We start from the raw sequence: 27358 nt of genomic DNA on the forward strand, positions 1-27358 counted from the left end.
TAATGAGGCAACATCTCCAAGCGTATTAAGTTGATAACCAAGGGGGAGTGTTATAAGTATATTAATATTATGGTTATCAAATCCTAATATAGACTAGCTTCTTCTCCAAGTTTTCCTATCCTATATATAATCTCTTTATACCTCTTTGTAATACACACCATATTAATGAAATCTCCATCTTTCTCCCTACATCTCTTTCTCACATGTTTGGCTATTAGGCTTGTTTCACAACAAAAATATAGTAAAATCAAATTAAATATTACTAAAATACTGGAATTATTAAAACAATCCAACCTATATTCTAATTAAGATGTATAAACCTACAATAAACCTTTTGGTCCAATGGTATGGAGGTGATCGTTATGGCTTGAGTCGAAACCTGACTCAATAAGTTTTTTTCCAAAGTGGGGGTCTCCTCCTTGCTGGTATTCTGAACGAGTCAAACCTGAAGTGTCAAAATCAGTATGAACGGTTGACATCCTGTTTCATAATTGCTTATTTGGGTATTGAGTTTCAAACTCGTTAAAAAGAAGGAGGTCTTTGAACCTTAAAAGGCGTTTTTAACTTTTCACCAACAATTCATTTTCTTTTAAGTTTGTATCTCTTACAAATGCATTTATACATAAATATATAAAACAATTAAACTAGTTTATTCTTTTTTTTTTCTTTTAAAGTTTATAACCATTTATTTACACACGTATAAATTCATGTGTAGGTAAAATAGCATTTTGAGTTGCACATACATATGCCATATACATAAACCAAATGTTATTTTGAACAAACATCAATAAAGTTACTCGGAAGAAAAACAGAGCAAATTGAAGTTACCTTTGAGTTTCCATCTACTCTGATGAAGACACCATTATTTTTGCGTCTCGTCAGGCGGAGGTGAGAAAATGTGTAGGTGAAATCCGTCTGCGGCAACAAACTATTTGTTTCAGATGTGTTGATCACCCTGTAAATGAATATAGAACTAAAGAAGTAAAGAATAAAATTTCGAAGCACAATCCTCCCGCTTTTATTATTATTATTATTATTATTATTATTATATATAAATTTATTAATAGACAGATAAATATTTGATCTTCACTATTTTTTGTTATATAAAATTACTCCTCAAATTAAATTACAAGACAAAGGTAAGTCATATTACAAGAAAATGTAAACAACTTGTCTTTATAATTTCCAATCCAATTAGCCAATTAAGCATCAGCCGGTAAACCAGGAAGTGGATTAGGTTAAAACTTAAAAGCTGCGTGTCTGTTTTCTTCCAAAAGGTCAACCGCGTCTCCCACTCTTGACTCTTCACTTTCAAACCATCCTCCAAGTTAACTGTAATAATATTAATATTAATAATAATAATAATAATAGTAAGTCATATTCATTGAACTCCGATCCGTACACTACACACTAACTGCAACTGATCTTCACTTGCTGCCGTATTTCTTTTCAGATGTTCATGTGATTTTGAACTAGTGAAGCAGCAGCAGTATGGAGAGCTATTTGAATGATAATTTTGAGGTGAAGCCGAAGAACTCATCGGAGGAAGCGTTACAGCGATGGAGGAAGCTGTGCTGGCTCGTGAAGAATAAGAAGCGGCGGTTTCGGTTCACGGCTAATCTCTCGAAGCGGTTCGAAGCCCGTGCCATTCAGCGATCTAATCTGGTATATGTTTTATTATTATTTAGCCTTTTTGTGATGAGTTGAAACTGAATCTGGTGAGATGTAGCTGTGTAATTGATCAATTGAGTTGATTAAATTAAACTAATTATATTCTAGGTTTATAAACTATGAAGCATTGTATATGATTTCCTTAGGCTCTGATTACTATCACGATTGAACGAATAAGTGTTTTTGTAACTCAACAGCTTCATAGTAGAGATATCAGTTAGATGAGGGAATGGATCTAGCTTTAACATGGCTTAAATTGACAAAATCTAATTGGAAGTTTGGTTTTAAAAAATGCGAGCCGTTTCTAGACGTTTAGGCTTTGAAAACCGAGGCACGGTCTTCATGTACGCGTTGTTGTATATGTACAATTGAATAAGCTTTGTGTACAGCCAGAAGTTGCATCTCTTTCGCCTCTGTTACGTAGGATCTTTTTTTTCAAGTAAATCATTCATAAGGTAGCGTTTGGAAGTTGGGATCGTGATTTGTAGATTTAGACATAAGCTGTAGGTTTTCCGGCCTAGGTTTACAAACTGTGTAGCATTTGAAGTAATAAGTGTTGTTGTAGTTCAACAACTTTATAGTAGGGACATCTAGGGAATGGATCTAGCTATAAAACGGCTTAAATTGACAAAATCCTCATACAAGGAAGTTTAATCAATAAAATGCTATTTGGAAGCTTGGTTTTAAAAAGCGTTTACGAGGCTATCGGAGGCGTACAGGTCCCGAAAGCTGTGGCGCGAGCTTTGGAGGTGTCGCTCTTTGTACAACCAGATAAGCTTTATATATAACTAGAGTTGCATCTTCTTTTATCTGTTTAACATATGAGCCTTTTATAAAGTAAACCATTCATAATTTCTTCTTTGATTTAGTTGTTTTAACATATCACCCTCCCACATACGTTCATTCTGACCAGTTTTGACCCGCTAATTTATTACTCGCAAGTAACGAGTGGCCACATAGAGACTAAACATGATACCTTAGGTTGGTTGAACATTAGATGTTTCTTGCATTTATTTTTTAATCATGTTCTGAATTCTGAACTTGATATTGGTGAGATGAGGTTTTCCTATACAAGCTTGTTGTGTATTTTAATTAACACAAAGCTTGTGTGGATCTAGCTTTAAATTGATATTTACTCGGCAGGTCAAAGATGTATACGTCACTATGTGACGTTTCCTATTTATAAACGTGCATATATATAAAATCAATCATGCTCACAAGTCTTGATTTTTAAATGATTGTAGTATGAGACTCAAGTGATTGAGATTTGATAAGGTAACCTACAGACCTTCAGTTTGAATCCCACTCTTCTGTGCTTCGTAATGAATCGCCAAGGACATGTCAATGGATGTGCCACATCCTACATAAGCTTTATATTGTTGGATATGGTGGTTATGCCTTCTAAAAATAATAATAAATACATAATCCTGGTAAAACAGAGATGCTGAACATCTAACTACTCTTAATAGTTTTTTTTTTCTGAAGATTTCTCCATCTCCTATATGATCACTTGACACTAATTTGTTATGACAATATTATTTAACATAGAGACTGATAAAGTTTTGAGATCTGAGAAACACAATCCTCTGGCTACCATCTTTTATAGCTTCCGATTGATGTAATCTGTGCTTATGATGCATTTAAACTTGTAGGAGAGTCTAAGAACCTTGATGCTGGTTTCACATGCAGCAATTCAATTTCTCAATGGTATGCATCTTGAATATTCAAAATCCTCTTTTTATTAGTGTTTTTATGTTAACATCTACCCTACTTCTTCCAGGCATAACCTACAGTGTACCTGAAGAAGTCAAAGCTGCAGGATTTCAAATCGGTCCTGATGAATTAGGGTCAATAGTTGAAGGCCGCAGTTCAGAGAAGCTAAAAGCTCATGATGGTGTTGAAGGCATTGTCAAAAAGATCGCCGCATCAACCACCACTGGAATCTCTACTTCAGAGGATTTACTCAACAAAAGAAAAAACATTTATGGAATCAATCAATTCACTGAAAGCCCATCAAAAGGTTTCTTGGTTTATGTATGGGAAGCTCTTCAAGACACAACATTAATGATACTAGGTTTATGTGCATTCGTGTCTTTGGTTGTTGGCATTACAATGGAAGGCTGGCCAAAGGGTGCTCATGATGGTCTCGGGATTGTTGCAAGTATTTTACTCGTTGTATTCGTTACCGCCACAAGTGATTATCGACAGTCGTTACAGTTTAAAGATTTGGATAAGGAGAAAAAGAAAATTACCATTCAAGTTACTAGAAACGGTTGCAGACAAAAGATTTCTATATACGAGCTTCTTGTCGGTGATATCGTCCATCTTGCTGTTGGTGATCAAGTTCCTGCTGACGGACTGTTCGTTTCTGGTTTCTCGTTATTGATAAACGAATCTAGTTTAACAGGAGAAAGTGAGCCCAGAATTGTAACTGCTGAGAGCCCGTTTTTATTATCTGGAACAAAAGTTCAAAACGGTTCGTGTAAGATGGTAATTACTACAGTTGGAATGAGAACCCAATGGGGAAAGTTAATGGCAACTTTAAGTGAAGGTGGAGATGATGAGACCCCATTACAAGTTAAGTTAAACGGGGTTGCAACGATTATTGGGAAAATTGGACTGTTTTTTGCAGTTATAACTTTTGCGGTTTTGGTGCAAGGACTGTTTGTACGCAAGATGCAAGAAGGGTCCCACTGGATTTGGTCTGGGGATGATGCACTTGAGATGCTTGAATACTTTGCCATTGCAGTTACAATTGTGGTGGTTGCAGTGCCAGAGGGGTTACCGTTAGCGGTGACATTAAGTCTTGCATTTGCTATGAAAAAGATGATGAACGATCGAGCTCTTGTTCGCCACCTGGCAGCTTGTGAAACTATGGGTTCTGCTACTAATATCTGCAGTGACAAAACTGGAACTTTAACTACAAATCACATGACACTTGTGAAAACATGGATTTGTGGAGAAATTAAGGAAGTGAAATCAGCTTCAACGTTTTATTCCACAATTCCTGATTCGGTTGTTGGAATGTTAGTTGAATCGATATTTAATAATACAGGTGGAGAAGTGGTTAAAACTGATAAAAACACCACCGAAATTCTCGGTTCACCAACTGAAACAGCTCTTTTGGAATTTGGTCTTAAGCTTAAAGAAAAACAAACTGAGGTTCAAAAGTCAAAGCTGGTCAAAGTTGAACCGTTTAACTCTGAAAAGAAACGTATGGCGGTCGTTCTTGAACTCGCTGACGGAAGTTTCCGGGCCCACTGCAAGGGTGCTTCTGAAATTATTTTAGCTGCATGTGATAAAGTCTTGAACGAAAATGGTGAGATTGTTACTCTTGACAAAGAATTAAACAACCATTTGAAGAATATGATTGAACTATTAGCCAATGAAGCTCTTAGAACCCTTTGCCTTTGCTACAAGGAATTGGGAAATGAATTTAATTCCAAAGATCCGATTCCATTTGAGGGGTATACTTTGATTGGGATTGTGGGTATCAAAGATCCTGTTCGTCCAGGTGTGAAGGAATCTGTTGCAATATGCAGATCTGCTGGTATTACCGTGCGCATGGTCACAGGTGATAATATAAACACTGCAAAAGCTATTGCTAGAGAATGTGGGATATTAACAGACGATGGAATAGCCATCGAAGGTCCAGACTTTCGTGAAAAGACCGAGGAAGAATTGTTTAAAATTATTCCTAAAATTCAGGTGCTTCTGTGTTCCTTAATGTCACTTTTATTTTCAAAACTAGTTAAGTGAATTTAATTTAACTTATTTTTGAAAATTCATCAAGGTGATGGCACGATCTTCTCCAATGGATAAGCATACACTTGTGAAACAGTTAAGAACAACATTTGAGGAGGTAGTTGCTGTGACCGGAGATGGTACAAATGATGCTCCAGCACTTCATGAAGCAGATATTGGACTTGCAATGGGAATTGCAGGGACAGAGGTAACAATTTGGTTAATCTACTCATATCGGATGAAAACATTATTCAAATCTAATAGTTTATTACCCATTTGAATTATCCAGGTGGCGAAAGAGAGTGCTGATGTCATCATTATAGACGATAATTTCTCTACAATTGTGACCGTGGCAAAGTGGGGTCGCTCAGTTTATGTGAACATACAGAAGTTTGTTCAGTTTCAGCTGACTGTGAATGTTGTCGCCTTAATTGTCAACTTTTCGTCTGCCTGTCTGACAGGTAATCACGCAAGTTAATTTTTTTTAAGTTACTTTTTTTAAATTCACCTTTATGTGTTCAGGAAGTGCTCCTTTGACTGCTGTTCAGCTGCTATGGGTAAACATGATAATGGATACGCTGGGAGCACTTGCATTAGCTACTGAACCTCCTACTGATGAATTAATGGAGCGACAACCAGTCGGAAGAAAAGGAAACTTTATAACAAATGTTATGTGGAGAAACATTATGGGACAATCATTATATCAATTTGTAGTCATATGGTACCTACAGACCAAAGGAAAATCCGCCTTTCACCTTGACAGCTCAGATTCAGATTTGGTTCTCAACACACTCATCTTCAACTCGTTCGTGTTTTGTCAGGTTAGTTAAATATTAATCTGTTTTCCAAAAATGTTAAATAAATAAGTTTACGTGTATTATATATTTATGTTGGTTATGAAATGAAGGTGTTCAATGAGGTAAGCTCAAGGGACATGGAGAAAATAGATGTGTTTAAAGGGATGCTAAAGAACTATGTGTTTCTGGCTGTATTGACATGCACAGTCATCTTCCAGATTATAATAATTGAATTTTTGGGCACTTTTGCAAACACAAGTCCTCTGACTCTGGCCCAGTGGTTTGCAAGTGTCATGATTGGGTTTCTAGGGATGCCTATTGCTGCTGCTGTCAAGATGATTCCTGTTGGGTCAAGATAGAAGGTCAAATTAGGAGGCTATAGACACAATTTAAACGTGGTTTTTATTATATTGTGTAAGCTTTTGCCATCAAACTATTTTGTCAATTGCAGATTTAGTACTTAGTTTGACATATTTTGATCTCACATGGTTGAAATTACATTTTAAAAGTTTTGATGGCTTATGACTGTTTGACCTAGAATGGGGTCAACCGAGTTAAAAGTTTAGAATATATTCAAATGCTCTTAGCATGCTAATAGTTTTGTGTTACAAAAATTGGTTTATCTTTTCTATATCGATAACTCTATGTTGGAGATTTTAGCAAGTCATTTTGGTCAAACCGGATTTGTAAAAGACCAATGAAAAAGAATCTTAAAAATATTGATACGAGTTTGGTGTTAGCTACATCCTCGTATAAACATCAACGGGAACTGAGATTAACAATTTGGTCAATCAGTGGCAAGGGGGACTCGTAGTAGTTTATTGTTATTGTGTTTAGTGGTAACTTGGACCAACAAGTTGTAACTACAAACAATATGGAGTTTTTGCTGAGCAGTTTTACTGAAGAGTTGCAACATTTTAACAAACATGTGTAATGATTCTCCGAAATTACTTTTCCCAACTTTGGTACAAGGTTTTCATCATAGAACTTGCATATTCGTTTAATATTTCTATTTAAATTATCCGATTGAAGTTTTCAGAATACCGTCAAAATATTTGAAGGCTGAAAATTTGCCAAACACGAGTTAGAGAGAGATTCAGACTCTTACGAAGTCTAAAACTTGCATTTTTTTATACAATATACAATTTATTAAAAATAGTGTTTTTAGATCAATCACTTGTCTTAACCGTTACAGCCTCTAGTCAGTTGGTTAGTTCTTATCTTATAGTGTGTAACCGTGATGTGATGGCTAGTTTTAAACTTGAAAGTATGGACCATTCATGTGAGAAATTAATATGTGGCACGATTATAAAGAATACTAGCTGATAAAGTTAATCTTTTTTGGTTTCGAGTTTCATTGACCTACAACTCAAATGGACAACTATGGTTTTTCATAATTCATCGTTCCTTTGTATCTACCAATCTTAGATATCATGTTCTTTTAAAGCATTGAGTATGTCAATGACTCAATAATTGTTTCACATTTTGACCACTCTTTTTATGAATGAGAACACTCATGATTACTCCTTCCTCCTCCTCTTTACATGAAAATCGAATAAATTTGACATCTTAACGTAACAAACCTTGGTTTTATTATCAGTTAACATACCTAATTGAGGTTACAACTTGTAGTCATCTTATTTATTTATTGCTATTTTAAAAGCTTTATATGAAAAAAAACAAAAAAACAAAAACTAGAAGCACATGCACGAACTTCATGGGTTAGATATGAGAAAATGATTTCTCTAGAAAATATGACCAAAGTCTCGTCGTAAAAGATGACAAATGGTCTTGATAGAGAAGATTACCAGACATTATTATCAGCAACACTTTACAAGTAGGAATTAATTACCCTTTGTGATATACAATTTATTCCAACATAATTTCATTTTTCTAAAATATGTTGCCACACTAAAGAAGAAAATTAATGTTATCATCTTAATTCATTCAATACTCGAAATTAGGGAGAGGAGAAATCAACAACAAATAGACAACATAAAGTGTTAGGATTAATATAGCACATGCACTCTATTATCCTTTCTTGTACAACTTCAATATCAACATGTACCAAACTTTAGTTACCATTTTAAGGAACTTAACCAACCATCAAAACACCTCCTTAAAATATTTACAAGTCAAAACCTATACGTCTATGTTTACAAATCCACATTTTCAACTAAATTGTCGTGTACCTTAGTTCTTACGCAATGAATAAGTTTTCTAGCCACCAATGTGTATTTTCATATTAAACAACTTTTATATATATATATATTAAAATATATAAAAACATAAGTTTATGCTAGAACAAGTTGTATAGCAAAACAACCGGTTGAAATGAACAAAAACAACCATAGCTATTCATGGATGTTCTATGTTTGGGAATTTCTGTAAACGATTATCTTTGGACATCTGAGAGTCGTGAAAACACTATCAGATCAAAATTATTTGTGGTTCCCAAATATTTTGACCGGATGAAACTCAGAAATATGAGCAAGAATCAAGTATGGATTTATGTATGTTATGATGAACCAGAGAAGTTACGTATGATCAAGATCAATAATATATTAGGGTTGGGTCAGTTATAACTGCTTAGCAGTTATAACATAATCATGTTTGAAATTCAAAAAACATCAGATGACGCTCCTGTTGTTTTATTAATTAATAATAATATTAGTTACGAAATTTAATATAATTAAATTTCTGATACGTTTTTAATGAAACAACAAATGTCTGAAATAAAAAATTTCCAAGTTGACCTGGCAGCTCGACCCTAGCCAGGGGCGCTGCCCCTTGGACCCTGTCAGGGGCTGCCGCCCCTCGCACCCCGCTACCAGGGGCGCTGCCTCCAGACCCTCGCCAAGGGGCGTTGCCCCCTTGGAACCCCGCCCCTAAGTACCAATAGGATTATAAATTATAATAAGATCAAATAAGTATGCACTCCGCACCCGATTTATTTAGATTCGTATTACAATTAACTTGATCAACTAGTTAATCCTTAATTACACTAAAATCACTAACATTCTAACACTTTTCAACCTAAATATCCCGTCACAACCAATTTTTCAGTCATAACAAACCTTACAATTTTTAACGTACAAAGTAACACCCGAACAAATTTATAAGATTTTTAAATATACATTGTAATGATATATTTGATTACTAAAACTAAAATAAAAGATATATGTGAATTTATAGTATTTAGATAAACTTTTCCAAGATTTAAATAAATATAAAGATTAGAAAGAAATAGCAACAAACATGTTCAATCTCAGTTCAAACTTATTTCTCATAAAAATTTACAACCTATTACACGTTTATTTAAAAACTACTAATTTGTTTACAAAATATATTATTTACAACCATTCTAACTTGTTTTCTTATTAAAATTTTTTAGTGTTAAAAAGAAACAAATAATGCTCGAAAATCGTTCGATGTTAGGTCAAAAAATGCTCGATTCAATTTTGGTTCGTTTCGATTTCCGCTCAGTTCAAATTTCAGTCGTTCGATTTGATTCGGTTGTAAACGAGCCAAGCAACGAGCAAGACTTCGTTCAGATCGGCTCGACTCGTAAACAACCCTAGGTGCACCAGATCCTCTTTATGTATTAAAACATTCCTTCTATCAACCAACCAAACAATTTATTTACTTAGAACATATTAAACAAAAAGAAAAATATTCCAATATTTATTTTCTTTTACAGATTCACATAAATCAATTATTAAAAAAAAAATAGATTCAAACAAATCTCCCAACAAATAAAAAAAAACCGGTGGTCGTAAGTTTGCGGCTAAATTTAGGGTAATCCATACTCAACCTCAAATCAAATAAACACGTGATCTCCCAAATCCAACGGCCAGGATCTCTCCACAGCCTTCGGGTCCTGTTGTTTCCCACACGCCTTGCGAATATTCCGGACCATTCATCTCGAATATTATTATTATTATTATTATTATTATTATTATTAACTTCCTCCACACAACCTCAAATAAATAAAAACAAAACAACTCCTCCTGTTATTGTTTCTCTCTCGCTAATTCTTATTATTCGACTATTCACTTCTTTCCTCACTTGTTTTCTATAACTTGTCGTCTTCATAGTCAACCTTGTAGTTCCTTCTAGCCTTTACAATAACAATTTCAATCGGAGCTGTCACTAATGGGTAAACAACGTAAGTCGTTATTCTTAATTACATGTGTATATTCAATTTAATTTTGTTTGGTTTAATTCTTTATGTTTAATTGATTCTAGGGTTTGGTTTAATTGCATGTGTATTCAATTTGGGGGTTTTGATAGTGTTTTGAAATTGGGTGTATGATATTAAACTATTAAAGTAATTGGTGTTGAATTGGGGTTTAACAGGTAGTTCACAGCGTAAGAATGCTGCAATGCTTGATAGCGATGACACCGATAGCATGAGTAGTTCATCGTCTACGATTCGGTCCGATTATGTTTTGACTTCGGCTGTGGAGGATGTGCAGCTTGAAGAAAGTGTGTTGGATCAAAGCTTAGATGCTTTGTATGAGAAAAGGTAGTTAGTTAATTGATTACTTGAATTGATTGTTTATTAATTATCGATATTGAATATATTGTTGTTGTTATGTTTTTATAAAGAGGGTCCACGAGGGAGAAGGCGTTGGCGGATATTATCGAGGCGTTTAGTAGCAGCTTACCGCACGAGTTTGTTGAAAAAAAGTACGAATTATTTGTGATTAAAGTGTTTAAATAAGTTCTTAAGTTTATTTTGTTATAGTGGATTGAAGGTTTGTTGTGTTTTATTATTATAGATTTGCAACATTGTTGCATCAATGCTTGAATTCCGTAAAGAAGGGGTCTGCAAAAGAGATAGCGTTAGCGTCTCGTGCCATCGGTATGTAAATTTGTTTTTCGTTTTTTTAAATTAACATAAATACATAATTCGTTATACGGTCTCTAAAAAGTGTTTAATCTGTATAGGATTACTAGCTCTAACCGCTGGACCGGGTGAAAAAGCACAAGAAATATTGGAAGAATCGGTTTCTCCTTTTTCGGAATCTCTTAGATCCCGTTCTGAAGCATCGAAGACAGCATCGGTATATGTTTATATTCATTTATACATTTACCGGTGTAACTTATAAGTTATAAGGCTTTAATTTAATCATTACTTAATAGTTATTTTTTCGTAAAATTGATATCGTAGTTACCGGAGGGATTGGCTGTGATAGCTTTTGTTGGTGGAAAAGAACCTGAAGAAACCGAAAGATGTATGCAAATAATGTGGCAAGTGGTCCACCCGAAACTCGGCCCAAATGTATGCCTTTTTTTATTTAATTATATTAATGTAAACGTTGTTTAACTAACTTTCGAAAAATCGTTATGATTTAGGTGGTTGCCACTAAGCCATCACCCGGAATAATAACAGCTGTTGTATCCGCTTGGTCGTTTCTTCTTACAACAATGGACGGGTGGTCGCTTGATCCTAAAAGTTGGCAAGAGTAAGTGAATTCCAGTTTTACTCCTTTGGTTTGTGTTCTTTTATTTGTTACACAAACTGTTAACCTTTTTTTTAATGTATTCAGGTCGGTTTCGTATTTTTCGACTCTTTTAGAAAAGGATGACAGATCGGTGAGAATTGCAGCTGGTGAAGCGCTTGCTCTGATATATGAGATGGGGAGTTTGGAAAAGTTTTGTGGGTCTTCTAAAGTTGTTAGTGATGGTTCCGTTAATGGTGACAGTTCCCGGGATGTTAATTATATACATGGTATGAGAGCCAAAGTGTTGAATCAAGTGCGGGACCTTTCTGCTGAGGCAGGCGGGAAGGGTTCTGCCAAAAAGGATCTTAATAATCAGCGTAACACTTTCCGAGATATTTTGGAATTTCTTGAGGTACTTTTAATTGGCTCTTTATAATCATTAGTATACATGTTTAATGATGTCTTATTGTTATAATTTTTGATATCTAGGACGGTTACGCCCCTGAAACCTCTGTGAAGATCGGTGGAGAATCGCTTACCACTACAACTTGGTCCCAGCTAATTCAGGTTTGGTTTTGTGGCTTTTTTTGGGTTGGTGTTATTTACATTTTTTATTGTTTTCTAAGTTGAATGTTTTTGACAGTTGAACTTTATAAAGCGGTTTCTCAGTGGAGGATTTGTCAAGCACATGCAGGTTCGATTGTCTAGCCTTTTGTCACTTTTTATTATTTTTATTTTTATCATTTGATATTAATATTTTTCTTTAAATTGAACAGGAAAATGGATTTCTTCATGAAGTGTTTAGCTTCACACCGAAGAAAAAGCTTCTAACTGGTGCGGATCGTGTTACAGTGACCGACAAGGTTTGTTCACCCTTTTAACGCATGTTATTGATGTACATTCAGTGAGTATTATATAATAAAAGATTTAAAAATACTTGTTAACCAAATATATTTTTATTACAGAGGATGTATAGATCTCCTAACTCGATCCTTAACAAGGCAAGGACGCAGTTTCTGAACAAGCAGCGAATGATGTCTCAGGTATAGGCTGTGTGTATAATCTCCCTACTTTGCTTTGTTTTAATTATAAAAATGTTGTAATTTTGTATAAATATTTTTGGTTGCAGGATAGAAACGCTGGACACTATGCATTGGGCGAGGATTAAAGTCTGCATATTACTCATCTAAGATGATTTACAAAATGATTATCATCATGTTTAGTTAGCAATTCATTTGTGCAATTACAACGAAAACATCAGATTATTGTGTCTTATTCTTATACACTTACATTTGTTGCTTATAACCTAATAAATTGTTGTGTTTGGAACTCTAAATGATCCCTGCTTAGACTGATCTTTGGTTTAGTAACTGCTTTTTTGGTACTAGATATGAGATTATTATTATTTTGCTTGCAAAGTTGCAATAACATACAAGAAATAGAAACTGAAAACAAATTTGAAAATGGTCTTCCTGCATATTGTCCAAAACATATAATCACTAACAACTCAAGTCGAACAACGTGTCGTCAAGTTCTTTGTCACTGAAGAACGCTCAAAGATCCGAGCTTTATCTGCAGGTGTGTTCTTAGATGGCTTAATACCAACAAATGGTATTGCGAAAGCGTCTGCAACGGAAAGCCAGAAACCATTGCCAGACATGTACTTTCGTGCATTTTCATCTCCGAGCCCCCAAACTGCTTGAAGTACGGTAAGGTAAATGACTAGAATTGCAGCCACAGTCGCGATCGATACCCAAACATTGTAAAAGTATTCATGCTTCAGTTTCGCCCTCTTTTGATTCCGTCCTTCATTGCAGTAGCAATTAATCTTCCACAGAACGTCACGTAAGTATGACTCATCGACTGCCCCAGCCACCTCTTTACAGAGCTTGTTCACCAGTCTTGCTGTGTGTTTGTTACCACCGAGAGCATGTTGCATAACACCTGAATAGTGAAGCAGTTCTATATCCTCAGCAGAGTTTATGAGCCTATCAAGAAAGAACACATAAGCGGTTACATGTGGTTCGCAGGCAGTGTAGCATTGCTCAAAGGCCATCATGTTTCTAAACAATGTGAATCTGTAGTCATCCATGCTCACCGGAGCAATCTTCAGAACTCCCTTTTTAAAGCTTACATCTAACGGTTGACATTTCTCCGCTTTCTTAATTTTGACACCGGACTCTTTCAAATCTTTTACTGAACGAAACATGTGTGGCTCCTTAACCAGGAACTTATTATGCACTACTTCAGTCGGGCAAATGCTGGCCCGAAAGAGTTCTAGAAAGTGGCTTCCTTCTACACCCGAAGCACCTTTCTCGGGTGTATCTAAATCTTTGTATATCATAGGTTCAAAGTATTGGCGCGCAAGCTCTTTCAAGCCTAAGTTTTCCGTGGGTTCTTTTCAAGTCGTATACTTTGTTTAAAACGAACATCGGGAGCTGATTTTCAAGCATGATGAGATCACGTTGAAGAACGGGTAACATCCATCTCTGTAAGTGCACCGACTTCTTACTGGTTTCTCGTAGAAGCTGTATGATGAACGAGCTATCAATAAGCACCATGTTGATAAACTGATTGCTGCTAATCTTCAAATCTTCAGAGTAACAACCACGAGCCTGTGGTTCCATCTGTGTCAGTTCACCAAGTATTACGTTCAGGTCAGGACGATTACGCTTGTTCGGATTGAAGAGACCATGAAAGAAGGTCCATTTTGTGTTCTCCATGGCTTGTAAATGAGCAGCTCCATGATGGTAAGGACCGATTGACACAATATTGGGTTCGTACGCCTTGGGTTCGACTGAGCGTAAATGGTCTGGAACTCTGAAGATGGAAGCAGCATTGATGGTTTGTGTTGGAGCCTCAGCATTCAGCTTTTGTTCTAGCACAGCTGCCAAATCCGGACCTGAATCTTGAGTAAGATTTCTTCTTGCAATGTACCGAAACCTCCATCGGCATATCGTTTGCAGAGGAATCAAGGTGTGTTTGGTTCTCATATTTTGGTTACTGATATTGAAATCAACTTTGTTGGTGTTTTTGAAGAGTAACTAAATCTCTACTTGCTAAGAAAATGATTCATTAACTATAACTAATATAATTATAGCATTAAGACCAAGACCACATATTGCATTATAATAAGACCAAGACCATATGACTTTAAAAGCTATATATGCTTAAAATATGTTAGTTATAAATGTGTTTACACATTCAAAATGTTGTTAGTGACCGCTATTGACCCTGCTGTCTGGAACATTTGACATAAATCCACCCTTGTATCTTATTTGCATCGTAGCATAAATTCGCTCGGGATTCTGGTCTGGATTTGGCAACTTTACTGTCCAAACCAAATCAGCAATGTCATTTCCATTTACAAGGTTCGAGACGTATGGTTGAACCAAAGCTTACGAACTCAACCTTGTTTGGACATATGTCCTTGTTAATATAATTCGGTAAATAAAAAGATTATATCACATTTGAGCGCACGAAAGAAAGTAGTAGGGCACGACTTATAGCCAAGAAACCAAGTTTTACATTGGATAAAAATGCATTGTTGGGACAAAGTTAAAAGAAAATGTTGTTAATTTTATGCTATAGTAGTGTAATACAATTTTTGCCTACATGTTAGAAAAAACAAATAAAGAAACCATTAAGCTTGTATATAAAATTTTAAGGCTCTAGGCCTTTAAAAATCTAGAGATCACATCTAACATGCCCAATTTTCTTTCCTTTTATTTTATTTTTTAAATTTTTTTAATAATAAAGACTTTTATAGATTTTGAAACCAAAAACTTTAATAACTAACCGAAACCGACCGAATTTGTGTCGATTCGTCATCATAATGTCTGGGTTTTACTGACTGAGTAAACGTCATTTTAATGTGTTAATGTTTTGTATCATAAACTATACAGTTATTCTGAGCTTTTACTAATTTAATTTTTTAGGTTAGTGCCCGCACCGTAACGAAGCTAATCAATACCAATCAAATTTGTGTCGCTTTTGATCATAGTTGTATGTGTGAATAATGTTTTGCCGGCAAATATTTATCTTTATGGATTTAGTGTCGTTGTCTTATGAACTTAAATGATACCGATCGAATTCGCGAAATTATGACCTCGCAACGCGTCGTGTTTTGTTACCTTACGATATGTTAAAAAACACTATCGGTGGCAACACAGATCTCCCATTAAGCCACGTGGCAGTGTCATCTTGTGCCAAATCATCGGTTCATTATTAATTTTGTTTCTTGTCTTAATTTTTTTTATTATGGAAAATTGGATTTAAACATTCCCTACTATGAACCGTTGGCAAATAACAGTCTTAACTAACGGGTTGACTGCTAACGGTCCCATTTTTTAACATAGTTGTTCCCAAAGAGCCTCGACAAACTAAAGTTTAAGTCCGTTAGTCTCTTGTCGCCGGAAAAATAACGTTTTTTTCCGGAAAGCTCAACACTTTTCGCCCTAACCAGCCAAACACCACTATCACCCCCACCTGTCCACCACTAACATCCACCACCACCACCGTCGCCGAAAACCTTCTGCATGTCAGGGATATGCCTGATTCTCAACCAATGAGACCAACGAATAGCCGGTCATCCCTGTTGTCAGAGCCCTAGTTCGGCGTCTAAGTGGTTGGGTGCTCGCATAATTTGCCTCATACCGTCGCCCATCACCATTATAGAGTTGGTGCAACCCTCTTCATCTACCGCCGTAGACTTCGACGGTGGTTATAGAGTTCTGGAATCCTTAATTATTTGGGTTTTTACTAGAAAAAAAGTTCCTAATTCCTAAAGGTTCGATTTAAGGTTACAATGATGTTTGGGACAATAAATTTGAGTTTTCTAGCCAAAAACAATTTTTCAGCTACTGTAGACTAACAAAAAGTTAAGCTTCTTTTAGTTGCGGCTTGTTGAGAACAAATATGTTAAAAAATGAGATCGTCAGCAACCACTCGTCGGTTGGGATTGCTATCCAATAGTCCATAGTTTAGATTATTTAAATTCAATATTTCTTTTATTGTAAGCCATACGAGTGTCAATATTGTTTCGAACGTAAACTAACTAAAATTTTTTGTTTTGGTTTTGTTTTTAGTCCCAGTACCGTATATTTTGTTTTTCAAACTATGTTAACTTTTTAGTTTAATTTATTTTCCTAAGCTATATAAGTTCCGCTACTACTTTCATCGGTCATTGCATACGAGTGTCGATACCCGTTGAAAGGTCTGCTAATTTATTTTTTGTGTTTCGTGCTGGTACCGTATATTTTTTCTTTTAAAAATAATTTTTTTTTATTTTAAAATTGTTGCCAAGTACTGTATTTGTTTTTCTTAAATGTTCATTTTTTCTGTTATAAGTTAGACACGCGTCACTACATTTTCTGTGACAAATTACTAATATTTTAATTTAGTGTTAGTATCATAACAAACTTAACTCATAACAACTAAAAGTAGTTAAAACCATGAAAAGAATTTGACACCGCAGGGTCGAGAAGCTTCTGTCGTAACTAGTAATACTCTACTCAAGTATATAAATCCTAATCCTGCTTCCAAATCTCAAACCAAAATCAGCAGCAACATCAATCAACCTAATCAAATTCTTCATACAACAGCATCATTTCAAGATGTCGATCATTCCAAGCATCTTTGGTGTTCGACCCATATTTACACTAGACGTCTGGGATCCATTCCGAGACTTCCATATTTACATTATTAAATGAACGAACATAAATGGACTTCCCACTGAACGTTCGGTTTGTTTACAGACCTACCTGTAGGAGTCCTTTGAGAAAGAATATACATAAGAAATAGTAATATATGATGTATTTTTAATTATTTTGCTTGCTATAGCCAAACAAACATGGAAAAAAGGAACTAAAAACAAATGTGAAAATGGCCTTCCTGCATATTATTCAAAACACAATCACTAACAACTCATGAAGAAGAAAGGATTTGTGTCGGCAAGTTCTTTGTAACTCAAGAACCATTCAAAGATCCAAGATTCATTTTTTACCGGCACGGGTAAGTTCTCAGATCGCTTAAAACCTCCAAACGGTATAGCAAAAGCTTCTGCAACAGAAACCCAAAAACCAGTTTGAAACATGTGCAGTCGTGAATTTTCATCTCCGAGCATCCAAACTGTTTGAAATACAGTCAGGTAAATGATTAGAACTGCAGCCATAGTCGCGATCGATACCCAAACATTATAAAAGTATTCAAGCTTCAGTTTCGCCCTCTTTTGGTTCCACCCATCATTGCAGTAGCAATTGATCTTCCACAAAACATCGCGTAAGTACGAGTCATCAACAGCCCCAGCAACCTCTTTGCAGAGCTTGTTCACCAGTCTCGCTGCGTGTTTGTTTCCACCTAGAGTATGCTGCATAACGCCCGAATAATGAAGCAATTCTATATCCTCAGCAGAGTTTATGGGCCTATCAAGAAAGAACACATAAGCTGTCACATGTGGTCTGCAGGCAAAGTGGCATTTCTCAAAGATCACCATGTTTCTAAACAATGTGAATCTGTAGTCATCCATGCTCACTGGAGCAATCTTTAAAACCCCCTTTCTAAAGCTTACATCCAACGGCTGATAATTCTCCGCTTTCTTAATTTTGACACCGGACTCTTTTAAATCTGTTACTGAACGAAACATGTGCGGCTCCTTAACCAGAGACTTATTTTGCACTACCTCAGTCGGGCAAATGCTGGCTCGAAAGAGTTCAAGAAAGTGGCTTCCTTCGACATCCAAATAACCGCTCTTGGAAGCCTCTAAATCTTTGTATATCAAAGGCTCCAAGAACTGAAGCGCAAGCGCTTTCAAATCTAAGTAACTTTCTTGGGCTTCACAAGTACGAGAGCCGCATGTTAAATCATACACTTTTTTCAAAACAAACATTGGCAGCTGGTTTTCGAGCATGATAAGATCACGTTGGAGTACGGGTAACATCCATCTCTGTATGGGAACCGACTTCTTACTGAAGTCAATCTCTCTTGTTTCTCTTAGAAGCTTTAGAACAAAACAGCTATCAAGGAGCATCAAGTTGATAAACTGCTTATTATCAATCTTCAAATCTTTAGAGTAACAACTATGAGCCAGCGGTTCCATCTGTTTCAGTTCGTTAAGTTCTGCATCCAGGCCAGGACGATTACGCTTGTTCGGATTGAAGAGACCATGAAAGAAGGTCCATTTTGTGTTCTCCATTGCTTGTAAATGAGCAGCTCCATGATGGTTATTGGAATCAAAGAACACACTAAGACAAGAATATAAACGACGAAATGATAAATAATAATTTCTTGGATTAATCTAATAGGATCAATCTTGGTACATATAAACGTTTGGGAGTTGCCCTTATATAGACAAGGGAAGAGGCGGTTAAAACAGTTAAAACCGTTAAATAACGGTTATGTCTGATTAACAACCACATTCCTAAGTCTTTAACTAATTAATAATACTTATGATAATGTTACAATCATTAAAACTAAATAATAATGTTTATATTTAACTAATATTCCCCCTTAAACATTATTAAGTCTAAGAGGGTTCTTGAATAAACTTTCTCAAACATAATTAGGCTTAAGAAAGTTCTTCGTCTTTGGAAAGCTATGGAATGCATCTTCAAGAGCAGTTTTTGCAGCATTGAAGTCGACTTTACGTTTCTTGTGTTCTTCATTTCTTTTCTTGAACATCCTTTTTGCACCAATCCAATCATTCCCCATAAACAACGCATATTCATGTGCTTCTAGCAGTCTCTTATCAATCTCTGAATTTGATTCCATAGCATCCTTGCATTCTTGATCATTTGTCTCCGATTGTAATGTGCTTGTACCATCTTTTCTTTCAATACTTCCTTCTGCTCCTGATCCTAGATGTCGTTTATATAACCTGTATTAAAACTCAAACACATCCAAGTATCTTGCATAGATTAGTTTCATAATATATCCTTCAAACCAGTCGAACCCCATGTCTTTTGCTATTATTATCCATAGACTCTTTTCTTCTACTTTTTCATGCCCTCCTTGTGCGTTTACCAATATGTATAGATCTAGTAATTCAATCTTCTTGTTTTGGTTATTTCATGGGGGCACCAGACGATTCAAGGAGAGATGATCATTGAGAAACCAATGTATCATTTCTTCAAATTTATTTCTTAAAAGATCCATGTGAGTATGTACATATTCGATATCATCAAGTAAACTTATGAGGGTAATACAATCTTCAAATTTGTTAAACTCTAAAGCAAGTATTATTGCTTTATTCCAATCAAAGCTTTCACGATCTTGACTTATACTTTCCATATATTCTTCTAACACATTATCATCTTTATCCTTCACTAACTTTCCTTTTTCTATCTTTAAGAAATTCTCATAATCTTTATCATAATTGTCAATATAGTCTTGATCGACTACTTTGTTCCCTTCATCCCGGATAATCTTTTCAATTTTATTGCTCTCTTTTATACTCACAGTTTTATTGGGATCTGAGTCTCTAAACATATGATTTATATAACCTATACAACCTTCTTTTCTTATAACATACCCTTGAAGAATTAACTGATCATAACTTAGAATGTTTCTATCAATGGTAGGGATATAAAATACAAACATGCTGTCTTGATTTGTGTCAACAATCACAGTTCCTATACCCCTTATAAACACGGTTCCTATATTCTCTAGACATGTTTCTACGCCATATGAATTTCTAATATACTTAAACATAGACAAGTTACCCGATACATGATGTTTGGAATTGTAACTTATGTACCACATGCTTGCCCATAAACCTTTATCTGACCCAGCAACCAATAGATCATCATAATGGTAGTCAGAAATGAATTGATTATTCGTGTCAATTGTCAAAGACTGTCGGACTAATTGGGCGGCTTCGTCATCTTCTTTAATTGGGCAGTGGGCAATCAAATGTCCAGTGTCTTCACAATAGTAGCATCTGCGTTGATCCTTCTTGTTCCTTCTTCGTTTAATCTTCTGTTGTTGTTCCATTATGCAGTGTTGGCAGGATTTCATATTTGAGGGTTGTGTAGTGTGTGTATCAATTTGTATTTTGAGGATCGAATGAAGTTGTGGCTCTGATACCAGATTATTGGAATCAAAGAACACACTAAGACAAGAATATAAACGACGAAATGATAAATAATAATTTCTTGGATTAATCTAATAGGATCAATCTTGGTACATATAAACGTTTGGGAGTTGCCCTTATATAGACAAGGGAAGAGGCGGTTAAAACCGTTAAATAACGGTTATGTCTGATTAACAACCACATTCCTAAGTCTTTAACTAATTAATAATACTTATGATAATGTTTCAATCATTAAAACTAAATAATAATGTTTATATTTAACTAATAATGGTATGGACCAATTGACACAATATTAGGTTCGTAAGCTTTTGGTTCGACTGATCTTAAACGATCAGGAACTCGGTAGATGGAAGCACCATTGGTGATATGTTTTGGAAGCTCAGCATTCAGCTTTTGCTCTAGCTCAGCTGCCAAATCTGGACCAGAATCTTGACTAAGATTTCTTCTAGCAATGCATTGAAACCTCCATCTGCATATGGTTTGCAGAGGTATCCTGGTGAGTTTGGTTCTCATTTTTGGCCCCTGTATTTGAAGTCAACTCTCTTGGTCTTTTTGAAGTTACTTGTTGTGTGCCTGTGTTTGTTTATATTTTAAACTTAACTAGTACACACTTATCTATGTGCCTTGCATTAAACGTTTAGCACTCTATATGCATGTGCAAAAGGACAATGACCATTAATATTTAACCCCATAAAAAGTACTTTATATATATATTTTGATTAAAAATATGTAGATAATTAACATGTTTTAGACGATCATCTTGAGCCTCATGGTTCCAGACCGATCTTTTTGATATTTAATTAACAACGGAGTAATTGAATATGTTAATCACTTTTTACATAGTTAAAAACAAGAGAAAAAAACATATGGAGCAAGTAAATTCATTAATGTTGTTACTGTTTTGAGTACAAGTACTTTTACAATTTATTGGCATACTATCTAACATTTTGAATAGACAATACAGGTTATACGGTACGGATTAAAACGTGTCGTTTTAAAAGTGAATCAATTTAGTATGCAGGCTATAGCTAAAATGGAGGTGGGTGGAATTGAGTTGTCATAAAAAGATATAGTGACAACTCAGTTCAACCCAAGCCTTTGAGATGACTAAGATGTTCGAATCAAGTTCCTGTTATGATGATATGTTCATACGGATCAACTCAAGTTCCTTCGGATGATCTTTTCGTTCTATTGTGTTGTCCGAATCAAGTTCCTTTGTATGATGTTATGTTCATTCGGATAAAGTCAAGTTCCTTTAGTTGATCTTTTTGTTTTGTTTAGCACTTGTAAACTTATTTGATTTAATATAGAGATTATTAGATTTTGTCAAGTTTGTTTTTTGTTTTACATCCTCTCTATCCTTCAAAAAGATTTCTCCAAATAAGGATGGTCACCTGCTAGGGGCATTGAAATTGTGATACTGAAGGCCATGGGACGCTGTTCTCGTTCGGTTGGCTACGGCCTATTCCCCATTCCTCCCTTAGGTAATCAGTTTAAACTTGCATTACATTCACTTAAAGGCTGTGTACATCATAGAGGCAGGCAGAGTCACAACACTAGTTGTTGGGCATTTCTGCAAATCGTATATCTTTGGAAAACCTGAGAGTCGTGAAACACTTTCAGATCAAAACTATTTGTTGGTTCCCAAATGTTTTAACCGGATAAAACTCAGATTGAGTGCAAGAATCAGTAGGGCAGAGCACGGTTCGGTTCGGTTTTAGGTGAAACCAAAACCGAAACCGAAAATTCGGTTTTTTCATATATAAAAACCGTTCGGTTTCGGTTTTTCGGTTTTCGGTTTTTCGGTTTCGGTTCGGTTATATTCGGTTTTTTTTTATTTTTTCTTGTTTTGTTTTTTTGTTCTATTAATTGTTTTATGCAACTAGTTCCTATGTACAAAAATAAATATTAACATTTACTATTCCTTTCACAAGCTCTAATTTCTCTTACAAATATATTGAACCAACAAACTCCTAATTTGTTTCGGTTGTTGTCGCATATGGCTTAGTATAAATATATTTAACAATCATTTAAATTATTTATTTTAATATACCAAGTTAATCGGTTCGGTTCGGTTTTTTTCGGTATTTTTGAAATGGGTAACCGAACCGAAACCGAAATTTCGGTTTTCCAAAAAAACAAAAAAAACCGTCGGTTAATGCTTCGGTTCGGTATTTTCGGTTAATTCGGTTTCGGTTCGGTGTTTTCGGTTTTCTGCTCACCCCTAATAATCAGTATGAAGATTGAGAGAGTTTTTATGAACCAGAAGAAAATATCATATGATCAAACGATGGTTATTAGGGTTAGGGTTCATAATAATTGATTTGTAGTTATAAATCAGTTATCAAATCTTGAATTTCAAAATCAAAATACGCTCCTTAATTTGACATATAGTATATCTACGAAATTTAAAAAAAATTAAATTTGTAATGCATCTTTAAGGGTGGACGGGGCGGTGCGTGATGGGTGATCCATCACGCGTGATGGCCCTTTCAACACCGCCACCGCCCGCTTGTCACGCGGAAATTGGCTTAGTTGCGTGATGGGTGTCACGCGAGATGAGGGTTCCATTTCCAAGGAAAGAGCCGTTAGGGGGGGGGGGATGTAGCCGTTGGGATGCTTGGAAAATAAAAAAAAACATTATTTACCTATATAAATATATCTTCAAAACATACACAAATCCAACTCAAATCCAACTCAAAATCTTCTATTACACACACCATTTTTAACATATCAAATGGAGGGTTCTAAGAAACGTGGGTCGGGTTCAAAGAAAACCCAAACCCGACCAAAGGTTCGACAAAATCTAGGCGAACCGACGAGATTTTGCTTACAAGACGAACCCGACAACAACCAACCTTATTATCCCCAACCTTTTCAACCGTCCCAAAACCAACAACAACCTTCCCAACAACAACGTTATTATCAACCGTCCCAAAACCAATCGTATCAAAACCAACCTTTTATTCCCCCTTTTTCTACCCAAAATTACCCAATTAATGCTTTTCAAACTTTTGGATCTCAACTGTCTCAAATGTTTGGATCTCAACCGTCTCAAATGTCCGTCGATCCTCTAGACGATAACGAGGTTATACATCAATTTGCAAGTGCTTTTCGTCACGAAGTGCAAACTTTGGATGAAGATAATTCCGCGGATGAGGAGCCGCATCAAAGAGGTAATCGGCGTTGGTTGGCCGATGAGGAGGTCGCCTTGACCAAGGCTTATTTACATTGCTCCGAATCAAAAAAACACTCAAACCAACAAAGAAAAGAAGCTTTTTGGAAACGTGTTAAAGAACATTTCTCGAAACTTCCTGGCGCAACCGAACGAAACAAGGATCAAATGATTGGCAAGTGGGGAGATTTGAATAAAAAATTGTCAAAATTTAATGCTTGTTACGTCCAAGAGGTAACTATTTTAGTTTATTTATTTTATAATCTATTACTTTATTTTTATAATTTGATATATATATTTTTTCTAAATGTTTTGTAGTCCCGAACTCCACAAAGCGGAGCGAGCGAGGCGACTATCATAAAGAACGCTTTGGCCGAATATGTCCAAGCTTACAAATGTAGGGATTTTCCCCACTTGGATGCGTGGGAGATTGCGAGACATCACGCGAAGTGGGAACCGATTTCGTTGGTCGATTTGAACGGACCAACGGCTCTAAGGAAGAAAAGATATTCTTCAAAAAGATCAAAAACTTCTGAGTCCGGGGACTACACAACGTCTACCGGCGGCTTATCATGCAACATGCTAAACATGAACTTGAACGAGGAACCCGAAGACAATCCCGACGAAGACATACCCACACCCACACGGCCGAATCGCAAGAAAAGTGGGAAACCGTCAAGACTTGGAAAGGAAGCAGTGGCCGAAAACTTCGCCGAATACAAGTCGGCTAAGATGGCGGAAATGGGTGAGACGAAGGAGCGAAGGAAAGAGGCACATATTTTAAAAATGAAACGTGAGGAGACGTATATCAACCATTTGAATGAAAAACAAAAAAACGCCGATCTAACTTTCCTCCTACAACCGCACGAACATCTTGAGGAACCCTTTAAATCGCTTCTACTTCAACGCAAACGCGAGATATGCGACAAGTGGGGTTGGGAAGGGCCGTAGGTTTTTTTTTTGTCGTTTTTTTTAATTTAGTTGTCTTTATTTAATGTAATCTTGTTTTTTTTAGTTAATATAATATTGTTTTCTTTTTATTTAATTTAGTATTTATTAAAAAAAACCATAACACACCATCACACCACACCACACCACCACCCCTAGTAAAAAACCATCACATGTGATGGATTTTGGGTTGGTGATGTGGCACCATATAGTTGGGTGGGGTGTGTGATGAGTGATGCCACTACATCCACCACCCCTCCCCCCCTAATATAACAACATATGTCAATCATAGTGGTCCAATCATAGTTTTATGTTGTCAATGGAATTGAATATTTGAACTGATTGCTTAAGGCTTAATTTCCAATTGTAAGGGTATATAATTTAATGATGCATTGCCGAACGCCTGTGTGATTTGCGCGGGGACTTAATTAGTTTCAGATCTAAGCTATTTGGCATCACGTACACCATATGTGGTCCCAATACAAGATTACACACATTTGACTTAGATTGCATTATTTGAACACAAATCTTATTTGATTTGGCTGACTCAAATTCACAAACATGCAAGAGTATACATCTATTTATTTTATAGCCATATATAATTATTATTCACTTTGTGATCTTAGTTCCATAGATAAATGAAACTGATAGATTCAGCGGATCATGCGTATAACTAGTCATATATGACTAATTATTATTGTTCTATGGATCTTGATTAAGGTTTTTGATTGTTACGCCTATAACCTATTAATTAAGCCACCACATGTCTGATTATATAAAATGTGCAGCCACCAGATAAAAGACCACAAAAAATGTAATCAAATCTCAAGATATCCATATCATGATCCGGAATAATGAAGGCTGTAATTACATTAGAATTACAAGTCATTTAGAAAAACTCTTCTCGTTTCTTGATTTGGTATATAATTAACTGGGCAATGAATAAAAAGTTCCCAAATTTAATATTTATAGTGTTGGTGCAATCTTGTTGTAGAGACCCATGTCCACTCCATTGTACGCAATCGGAGCATACATCCACTTGTCATCGGAACTCAGCAACTGCAAGATTAATTTCACTAGAAATATATTACTAAATATTTAGTACTTTCATCAAGCTATATACCATAGTCTTTAATATTGTTTAATGTTATGAATTGATTTATCGTTGAATCTTACGTTAATCTGGAGCTGCAAGAACTTCACATAATGAACTGCTTCTTCAAGCATTGTGCTGATGTCAACCTTTGTCCCATTTGGTACAAGTGTTTGGAGGATTCTGAGTCTTTCATTTATTCTTTCTCTTCTTTTCTGTAAAATGAAACGCGCATTAGCTTCGATAACAATCAAGATCTAGCACATGTGAACAAAACAAAAAAATAATAAGTTTTAAGAAACTAGAAAGACTTACCCTGGCATAGATGCTTTGGGGATCGGTTGCAGCGCCTCTACCAGCTCGTGTTTTCTCAGTTAAGATTTCTCTCCCATTCAATTCTTGAGAAGCATTTGAATCGTCTTCGGAGCTGCAAGAACTTGAACTTTGTACATTCCCTCTTCTATTATTTTTGTTAGTCAACTTTACTTTATTTTGATAAGCCTCTACGCTATCATCCTCGTTTCTGTTAACAGAAGTCATCATCTTCTGGATCTTCTTTGGTGGCAAGTTCTTGATCTTGTTTTTCTGTTAAAGCCGCATTAAGTTAGATTTCGCAAGATTATTGACATATTGACGTATATAAAGTTAATTAATTAATTTTACACTCTCAAATGCTTACATTGTCATTTGAAACTCTTGTTTTCTTCTTATGATCAATGTTCTTGCCTTCTTCAAATGCAGTGGGAAGTTCAAGAATTTCATACTTCCTCTTGAGGTGTGTTACCTTGCCCAAATCAGCAACCGGCATAACCTGGTCAACAGAATTCTCCATTTTACCCTTCTCCGCCTCTTCATCTTGCTTCAAACAATGAATTTCTTCCATAGCATCGTCAGAAAAAACTTGAGCTAGGAACAAGAAGTTGCTACTATCACCTTGATCCATAGGTGTATCAGAAGGGCAAAACTGGAAATTATTATGGCATGGATAGGGAGGGGAGTCTGAAGCATTGCTACTTTCTTGAGAAAAACAATTATAAAGATTAGATTTGATATCATGATGAGAAGTATAAGCTAAAATCTGATCATCCATAGTGCATGAACTAGAACTAATAGATTCATTTGCACTTGGCAAAATAATAGGAGTTTGATCAAGATTAAAAACATGATCATGTTCACTTGAGAGCAATCCATGGTTTGTGAAATTAGTGGAATCTTGATCAAGAAAGAACATTGAGCCAAGATTCACCCATTCTTCATCAAAAACATTTCCATAAGACTCCATCTTTTCTGTTTTTGATTTCTGGGAAAATTTATATGCAGATCTCTTGATCTGGTTTTGGAATGTAGAACGGAAGGCTTTTGATCTGGTGAAGGAAAAGAGGGTATATTTAT

The 27358-nt window shown here is 35.6% G+C and overlaps 4 protein-coding genes and 1 pseudogene across 4 annotated transcripts; 2 read left to right on the plus strand and 3 right to left on the minus strand.

The window, feature by feature from the left end:
• The first annotated feature begins 1439 nt into the window (after positions 1-1439).
• LOC143629828 (calcium-transporting ATPase 1-like) lies at positions 1440-6725 on the plus strand. Its single transcript, XM_077098995.1, has 7 exons — positions 1440-1665; positions 3324-3378; positions 3452-5379; positions 5465-5623; positions 5705-5876; positions 5938-6236; positions 6323-6725. Exons 1-7 carry the CDS (start codon positions 1492-1494, stop codon positions 6569-6571), a joined length of 3036 nt encoding a protein of 1011 aa, XP_076955110.1. The 5' UTR covers positions 1440-1491; the 3' UTR covers positions 6572-6725.
• A 3508-nt stretch (positions 6726-10233) lies between these two features.
• On the plus strand, positions 10234-12998 carry LOC143629831 (uncharacterized). Its single transcript, XM_077098996.1, has 13 exons — positions 10234-10380; positions 10572-10740; positions 10824-10904; positions 10997-11079; positions 11166-11281; positions 11389-11499; positions 11574-11683; positions 11768-12074; positions 12152-12229; positions 12306-12356; positions 12439-12525; positions 12628-12705; positions 12792-12998. Exons 1-13 carry the CDS (start codon positions 10368-10370, stop codon positions 12828-12830), a joined length of 1323 nt encoding a protein of 440 aa, XP_076955111.1. The 5' UTR covers positions 10234-10367; the 3' UTR covers positions 12831-12998.
• A 171-nt stretch (positions 12999-13169) lies between these two features.
• On the minus strand, positions 13170-14699 carry LOC143629829 (UPF0481 protein At3g47200-like; annotated as a pseudogene).
• A 2880-nt stretch (positions 14700-17579) lies between these two features.
• LOC143629809 (UPF0481 protein At3g47200-like) lies at positions 17580-21303 on the minus strand. The gene is made up of 2 exons (XM_077098980.1): positions 21023-21303; positions 17580-18883 (listed from the first exon to the last, which is right to left on the minus strand). Exons 1-2 carry the CDS (start codon positions 21261-21263, stop codon positions 17580-17582), a joined length of 1545 nt encoding a protein of 514 aa, XP_076955095.1. The 5' UTR covers positions 21264-21303.
• Positions 21304-25553: 4250 nt separating this feature from the next.
• Positions 25554-27151, minus strand: LOC143629810 (transcription factor bHLH84-like). Its single transcript, XM_077098981.1, has 3 exons — positions 26282-27151; positions 26050-26181; positions 25554-25932 (listed from the first exon to the last, which is right to left on the minus strand). Exons 1-3 carry the CDS (start codon positions 26507-26509, stop codon positions 25840-25842), a joined length of 453 nt encoding a protein of 150 aa, XP_076955096.1. The 5' UTR covers positions 26510-27151; the 3' UTR covers positions 25554-25839.
• Between the last annotated feature and the right edge of the window lie 207 nt (positions 27152-27358).

This window comes from Bidens hawaiensis, unplaced genomic scaffold, assembly GCF_021521415.1.
Source record: "Bidens hawaiensis isolate Kalapana, Puna unplaced genomic scaffold, B.hawaiensis_p1.1 tig00005467_1, whole genome shotgun sequence".
NCBI lineage: Eukaryota > Viridiplantae > Streptophyta > Magnoliopsida > Asterales > Asteraceae > Bidens > Bidens hawaiensis.